Below are 7,882 nucleotides of genomic sequence, written 5' to 3'. Positions count from 1 at the left end.
TCCCTTATGGATTTTTTGTTTTTGCTTTTTTGTCCCATATACATGTTTGAGATCTTTAAACAAATTTCAAAGGTACCCTGAACCCTGAATCAATACAAAACGTTTTCTAATTATTTCTTTTAAGAAAAAGCTATCCAAGCCAACCTGGCGCTATGTAAAATGTAACTACTCCATCCATTTGGCTCCATCTGTCTTCCCATCAACTCTGACCACCGAGGAAAGGGATCTCCACAGCATGATTCTGTCACCACAAAGTTTCACTGTGGGGATGGTGAGCACTATTAGTTTTCTTTTACAGTGTTTTTCTATATTGATCAAAAACCCTAATTTTGGCCTCATCCAGTCAGAGCATTTTCTTCTAATTGTTCACTGTATTCCTAAGTGAGGTTAGTGTTAAACTTTGAACATGAGTTTTTATGTTCTCTTTTGTCACCTTTCCATATTGAAGAGATTTTTGAAGTGCAAGACTAACAAATTTAATCTATTAAAGCAGAGGTGTCCAATAGTCAAGTAAAACGTACTTGGGGTTTCAAAAACATATATAAAAACAAAAAATCTAAAATCAAATAGAATTATATTGTGACAATAAAGTAGAATATTTTGGAGGACATACAAACTGAAGGCATCCAGTTTGATGATTCTTTTGGACTGAATTGAAAAAAATGGTTGAGAAAACCTTCATCAATAAGAACAGGATTTGGGTCTCTGTTTCTTTGAAAAGGCTTGCCCTATTTAGCTATATTTAAATCAATTAAAAGCAGATTTGGGTGCACCAAAGTCTGCTTTTGAGTAAAAGCCATTGAATAGAATGGTCCTATTAACTATGAAACGAAAAAGAAAGCAAAAATCGTCATTACTAAAAGATGAATGCTTTGTTTTGTAGCCAACACTGTTTTTCTGTATTAGTTTCGCCCTATTTAAAAAAAAGTGTCCACCTGCATCCACCACCTTTGCTGGGGGACAAATTTGTAACATTCTTCAATTGCAGTTGGGGGCCACACAAAATCACCGTATCCCTTTAGTCAGCGTCACAGTGACGCAAACTAATTTTTAAATTCAGTTATTACTTAAATCGAAAAACAGAATATGAAATTTTAACTCAGTCTAAGGTTTTAAATATGGCGAAACGTTTGTTGCTTTATCGTTTTTTCTTTTATCGACTTGTAAAGGTTAAACCGCGCGGTCCTGTCCCTTTAATATTATAGACGTAATACACTGGGGCGTGTCGTGTCGTTTCGTGCCGTGACCCCACGCCGGTGGGTGATGTAGACAGCTCCTCCAGCAAAGTAAACACACAGTAGCTCCAAGATGGCTTCTCAGTCCGCGCTCCGAGTGGCGCTGCTGGTGTCCTTCTCGGTTCTCCTTACAGTGGTGCTGGGCTTCGGGCTCCCCGCTTTCCTCAACGCCATCATGAGGATGCTGGGACTGCCGGAAACTAGCGTGACCCAGTGCATCGTCGTGATCTATGCGGCTTTTGTGCTATACGTCGCGACGCCTCGAATCCCCAGAGGATTATTGGAGGTAATGGAGCGGAGCTGTGTTCACCGCGGAAACCTGGTGTTTTCCCACCCGTCCTGTAGTCCTGTCACACGTTTAGCTGCAACTCAGTCTGTCTGAGAAATGCGTAAATATGCACAGGGAGGAAACTCCAGGACCGTAGTAACAGGAAATCTCCTCGAGGGACAAAGGTTAACGATACATGAGGATTAACCAGTTGCAACGTTGTGCCTGAATATCAGTGAGGTGTTTGTATTATGTGGAGTCATTTCTGCTTTCTGTTTGTCTGTGCAGGTTAAAGGGAAAGCTGTGTTTATTACAGGGTGTGACTCTGGATTTGGTCTTTCAGTCGCGAAACATCTGCACACGCTCGGTTTCACAGTCTTTGCTGGGTGCCTGCTAAAGGTAAGGATAGATTTTTTTAAATAAAGTATATAGCGCATTGAAAAAGTATTCACACCCCTGAATTGCAATTGCAATCTTTTTCCAAATTGAAATCTTAAACGTGTGGTGAGTCAGTACTTTGTAGAGCCACCTCCAGCAGCTTGGCACATCTGGAAACTGAAAATATTGCCAATCCTTCTCTGCAAAGTACCTAAAACTCAATCAGTAAGACTGGAGAGCATCTGTGAGCGTCACTTTTCAAGTCTTCTCAATTGGATTTAAGTCTGATCTTTGACAGGGCCATTCCCTACTGAAGACGAGCACGCACACAACCCGGTTTCTTCGTTGGGATAGTGTGTTCAGGCTGATGTGCAGGATCTCGTATGCAGTCAGTCAGTCAGTCATTTTCTACTGCTTATTCCATAGTGGGTCGCAGGGAAGCTGGTGCCTATCTCCAGCAGTCTATGGGCGAGAGGCGGGGTACACCCTGGACAGGTCGCCAGTCCATCGCAGGGCAACACACAAACCACCATGCACACACTCATTCATACATCTAAGGGACCAATTAACCTAACAGGAATGTCTTTGGACTGTGGGAGGAAGCCGGAGTACCCAGTGAGAACCCACGCATGCACGGGGAGAACATGCAAACTCCATGCAGAAAGAGCCCCGGCCACCGTGCAGCCTCGTATGCAGGCCAAAATATTCAAATATGGTTTTATTTGACCACATGTTTGCCATCTCAGCTACATGGCTTCGTGGCTTTGGTCAAGCCACTCTTCCATAAATTCTAGATATGTGGAGTACACAGTTAATGGTTTGTTTGTTTTTTTTTTGTTGAGAACATCATCCACCTGAGCTGCGAATCTGTGCCGCTTCTCCAGAGAAAAGACGGGCCTCTCTACTACCTATCCGATTAATCTTCTCCACATATTCGCCCAATATATTATTTGCATGCAAAGTGGTAGTGCCAACTGAAATATAGTACCCTACAAAATATTGCATCCAAGCAGTGAGTTGCAGTACTGCACACAATGGGATAGTGGTTACGATTACGATTTGACATATTCTGCAGCTCTAGTTTGTAGTTGTGCCATACCCAAGAGGTATTATTACTTTAACAATGCACTGCATAATAAATTGAAAGATTTATTGACCTCTGTTGTTTTATGAGCCTCAAATTTGTTCAAAACTGTATTTCCTCATGTTATAATAATTTATTTTCTTTACATCATGCAGGACAAAGATGGAGAGGGTTCAAAGGAGCTTGAGGAATTACATTCAGATCGTATGAAGGTGGTCCAGTTGGACGTCTGCAGTGACGAACAGGTGAAAAAGGCAGCTGAATACATCAAAGGCAACCTAGAGGACTCACAAAGAGGTAAAGCTAACTGTTTATTGCACCTGAATCCAGATAAATGAAGCATGTCCTGATTCATTCTGATTCTGTCCATGCATCAGGCCTGTGGGCTGTGGTGAACAACGCTGGGGTGTCGACCTTCGGAGAGGTGGAGTTCACCTCCATGGACACCTACAAGCAGGTGTCGGATGTCAACCTGTGGGGCACCATCAGGGTCACCAAAGCTCTTCTGCCGTTAATTCGCAGGGCAAAAGGTAAACCCACAGAAGATTTTTCACTGTCTGTTACTTATTAACACACACTTTCATTCAAGCGTAACATATCCAAAAACTATATGTCCAAAGTGCAAAAATCTAAGAGGGACAGACAAGTTTCACTGTTAGGGATTAAAAGCATTTTTGTTGACAACCCAACAAAGAAGCTGAGCAGATAAGTAAGCATTTTATTGACTTCTGTGGAATGTGGTCACATGTAAACAAAGCCTGAATCTAAGACAGTTTTGCGACCTTCCTTTCTAATGTGAAAAAACGTTAATTTCTTACTCCTAACACAAATCTGCCAGATTAAGGTGCCAAGCAGGGAAAAGTGGATGATAAAATGGATTTAACATGTTTCCTCTCTAACCAGCCTCATGTGTTAGCAGGCAAATTTTGTTCCCAGTTACATTTTATGCATAATGTAAAGACAAATTAAAAAACAAAAAGAATATACAAAATTGGGTCAGCTTCTCTTGCAAAAAAAAAATGTTTAGATTCATCAGTCCTGCAAAATAGAACATTGTTTTTCCACTGAACACATAATTAAGGCAAGATAAAGGGTTTCGCAGAGTTTAGGAAGCAAATGTTGAATATGTCAAACTAACATAAGCTTTGCAAATAGAAAAGGAAAACATTTTAATAGGACGTAAAAAAAAAAGCTACATTTAAATAAATATCATACATATGTTTCATTTCAGCCATCTGATGCAAAAGTCGGTGTAATTTCCAGTATCTGTTTTTAGGTTAATGTGCTAGAAAAATTAGAATTTTGGCACACCTACATTTTTCAGATCATCAAACTAATTTTAATATCAAAGATAACCTGAGGAAACACAAAAAGCAATTTTCATGTTTTTGTGTGTTAAGGCACACAAGATATCCATACCAACATAGCCCTATGTGAAAAACTAGCTAGTGCCCTTTGATCCTATTTTTATCTCTGAGGTTTCCAAACAGCTCCCATCCTTTCCAAATCCAGCATGGATAAAACAGTGCCCTATTGCTGTACTCCATTCAGCCTTCCTGTTGTCTGGTGGAAGCCTTGCTCTCTCTCACTCTGCCACAGCCTTTGCCAATAGGGCTAGATATGGAAGTTAGCTATCTGTCTATAATCTCTCATATTTACATGCTAATAGTATTATGTATTGTAAGAAAACAAACTCAGTTAGCTTCTTACATCTCTGTGTATTCTCTGACTTCATTTTAACCCCCCCAGTAATACTGAAAATGGCAAATTATCTGTCCGTTTTTGTAATGCAACCTATTAGCCCCTAGTGTGGTGCTTTCACTTGATTGAACAAAGATACGTTTTTTGAGCTTCCGACCTATGGGGTAAGAATGCTGTCAAAAACAATGTGTATGTAAAGACAGAAATGTGTGCATATTAGTCAATAGTTGTGAATAAGTAAAATCCAAAAGAGGTATTGTATATTTTCTCTGTAAGAATACAAAATAAAATGTTACAGCTTCAAGAAATTACAAACACAAAGTTCAAGTTTACACTTGTGGTTTATTTTTTATGAATACAATATGCTATAACAGTTTGTGAATATGATATCTTTTCTTTGAGAATACAAATTTACATCAGCGACTTGGTGTCACGTGATCTCAGGCTGGTTAGTGGAGCACAGAGTTAACCGATTCGCGTTGCGCATGCGCTGTCACACTCCTCACCGCCAGTAAACGTAGCGCCAGAATGGGAGATAATTCAGTCTAAAAGGAATATTAGGAACAGAGGGGAGATGGGGGGAAATCAAGAGTATTATAAATAAAGCATTGTTCTTATTTTTTACAAAACTAAAACATAGAATATAGTGGGTGGAGTTATGCAATGATGTACAGTAGGTGGCGGTATGCACCTCTGAATTTGTTGTGAACCGCCAGCAGAAGAAGAAGAAGCAGCAGCACAAGCGCCAAGATGACAGACCAAGAGCATATATAAACTTTTTAACATTACCTGGCTTTGTACCGTAGTTTCTTGGTCCGTCATCTTGGTGCTTGTGCTGCTGCTTATTCTTCTTCTTCTGCTGGTGCTATGCAACAAATTCAGAGGTGCATACTGCCACCTACTGTACATCATTGTATAACTCCACCCACTTTATTCTATGTTTTAGTTTTGTAAAAACAATGCTTTATTTATAATACTCTTGATTTCCTCCGTATCTCCCCTCTGTTCCTAATATTCCTTTTAGACTGAATTATCTCCCATTCTGGCGCTACGTTTACTGGCGGTGAGGAGTGTGACAGCGCATGCGCAACGCGAATCGGTTAACTCTGTGCTCCACTAACCAGCCTCAGATCACGTGACACCAAGTCACTGATGTAAATGTGTATTCTCAAAGAAAATAAATCATATTCACAAACTGTTATAGCATATTGTATTCATAAAGAATAAACCACAACTGTAAACTTGAACTTTGTGTTTGTAATTTCTTGAAGCTGTAACATTTTATTTTGTATTCTTATAGAGAAAATGTACAATACCTTTTTTGGATTTTACTTATTCACAACTATTGACTAATATGCACACATTTCTGTCTTTACATACACATTGTTTTTGACAGCGTTCTTACCCCATATCGACTGTCCAGTAAATTCTTACCAGAACCCCAACGTGAAAGAAACTCTGACCTTAAGCACTGGTTTATAGCATCATAAATATAAATCTGGTGTCTTTCTCCACCCCCAGGCCGGGTTGTGAACATTGCCAGCATGTACGGCAGGATGGGCAACCGGCTGCGATCTCCTTACTGCGTGTCGAAATACGGCGTGGAGGCTTTCTCCGACTGTCTGCGCTACGAGATGAAGACCTGGGGCGTAAAAGTGTCCATCATCGAACCGGGGAACTACATCGTGGCCACAGGCATCCTCACCCGAGACATTGTGGCCACCACTGCCAACAAGCTGTGGAACGAGGCCCCCGCCGAGGTTAAGGAGGACTACGGTAAAACCCACTTTGAGCAGTACATGTCACTGATGCGCTCTTACTGCAACAGCGGCGAGAAGGACATGACCCCGGTTCTGGATGACATCACAGATGCAATCAGATCAAAACATCCGTACACGCGGTACAGCCCCATGGAGCCGCACTGGTGGATCAGGATGCAGGTGATGACCCACCTGCCTGGCGCCATCTCCGACTTGCTCTACTTTTAAAAGTGAAGCGTTTGCTTTCTCCTACTTCACAATAAATCAATTGGCAGCAAAGTCATTCAGAGTTAACCCAATGTAGGGTTTCTGATTCCTCAGCACCTGAAATCATTCACTGATTAAGCCTTAATACTGTATTAATTTTTTAACTGTAAGTAAATAGCCGCAGTGTGCTTTTGATATGCCTGGCAAACACTATATGTATTCAGATATATTCTCTGATAAGTAGCCATCTGTTGCTGTTTGGTATCAGCAGGGTTGCAGCATGCTCATAGCTACAGTATAAACACTGCACTTGTTTCTGTATATCTTTTATTTACCATGATACTTTGCAATGTTTTCCCTCATCTGGGGGCCCTTGATGGCACGGAGACAAGAATAATTTGAAAGGGCTCTTGCTGTTCTGTTGTTGAACACGGCGGAACAGACCAAGACCGGCCTCTGGGAGCCGCTGTGATATTTGCCCCAGAGTTATGTAAAAACCACACAAACCCACATGCTCCATTAAAACCAGCATACTAGTTCAAACTGAAGGGATTAATGAGGATACTTGGAGGAGGGGGAAATATTGTTTACTACCCCTGTCTTTGTTGGTAAAATATTTTGTAATATGCAAATGAACAGAGTGATTTATTTTAAAATATTACAGTCAGTGTCATTTTTCAAGCCTGACTAAATAAACCAAAAGTCATGATCTAGTTGTTGCGTTGTTTAAAATCGACTCATAGGTGCAATGTTACAAATGACCACCAGGTGGTAGACATGCATCACAGACATAACAGTTAGAATTGCAGGTACATCTCAATGTATTGAAATATAACTCGGGGTGAACTCATTACACATTTTCATTGCACACACAGTGATGATAGTTCAAGCGTTTTTCTATCAAGTTGGATGATTATTGCTTAGAGCTAATGAAATACCAAAATTCAGTTTCTCAAAATGTAATATTACATGAGACCAGTTTTTCTTTTACCTCGTTATTTATGGCTTTCGGATTATTGGGGAACATTACTGACCTGACAGCTGTCCCTCCATATGTAGGGAATTCCACTAAAAGTCATTGCTAAAGAAGCTCAGAGTTCTGTTTCCAAGGATATTAATGTAAGGTTGAGTGGAAGGAAAAACTGCAGTTAAAGGTGCATAGGTAACTGTGATAACTGCAACCTTAAGGACTGTAAAGCAAAGTCCATCCAAAGAGAAAAATGACTGGACTGTTGCTCAGTGGTCTCAA

General features: G+C 40.5%; 1 protein-coding gene across 1 annotated transcript; it reads left to right on the top strand.

Annotated features, from left to right (window-relative positions):
* Positions 1-1,240: 1,240 nt before the first annotated feature.
* Positions 1,241-7,346, top strand: bdh1 (3-hydroxybutyrate dehydrogenase, type 1). The gene is made up of 5 exons (XM_047349410.1): positions 1,241-1,521; positions 1,792-1,902; positions 3,121-3,262; positions 3,343-3,495; positions 6,188-7,346. Exons 1-5 carry the CDS (start codon positions 1,309-1,311, stop codon positions 6,652-6,654), a joined length of 1,086 nt encoding a protein of 361 aa, XP_047205366.1. The 5' UTR covers positions 1,241-1,308; the 3' UTR covers positions 6,655-7,346.
* The last annotated feature ends 536 nt before the right edge of the window (positions 7,347-7,882 follow it).

This window comes from Girardinichthys multiradiatus, chromosome 21 (genome assembly GCF_021462225.1).
Source record: "Girardinichthys multiradiatus isolate DD_20200921_A chromosome 21, DD_fGirMul_XY1, whole genome shotgun sequence".
In the NCBI taxonomy this organism is placed as follows: domain Eukaryota; kingdom Metazoa; phylum Chordata; class Actinopteri; order Cyprinodontiformes; family Goodeidae; genus Girardinichthys; species Girardinichthys multiradiatus.
The sequence above is the reverse complement of the archived record's forward strand: the minus strand, read 5'-3'. Positions and strand labels throughout refer to the sequence as shown.

Bases quoted from the DNA above. Each gene is read 5' to 3' on its own strand.
- bdh1 (XM_047349410.1), top strand. From the start codon at position 1,309: ATGGCTTCTCAGTCCGCGCTCCGAGTGGCGCTGCTGGTGTCCTTCTCG. The intron at 3,263-3,342 runs GTAAAGCTAACT...TCCATGCATCAG, and splicing joins CCTAGAGGACTCACAAAGAG to GCCTGTGGGCTGTGGTGAAC. The intron at 3,496-6,187 runs GTAAACCCACAG...CTCCACCCCCAG, and splicing joins GTTAATTCGCAGGGCAAAAG to GCCGGGTTGTGAACATTGCC.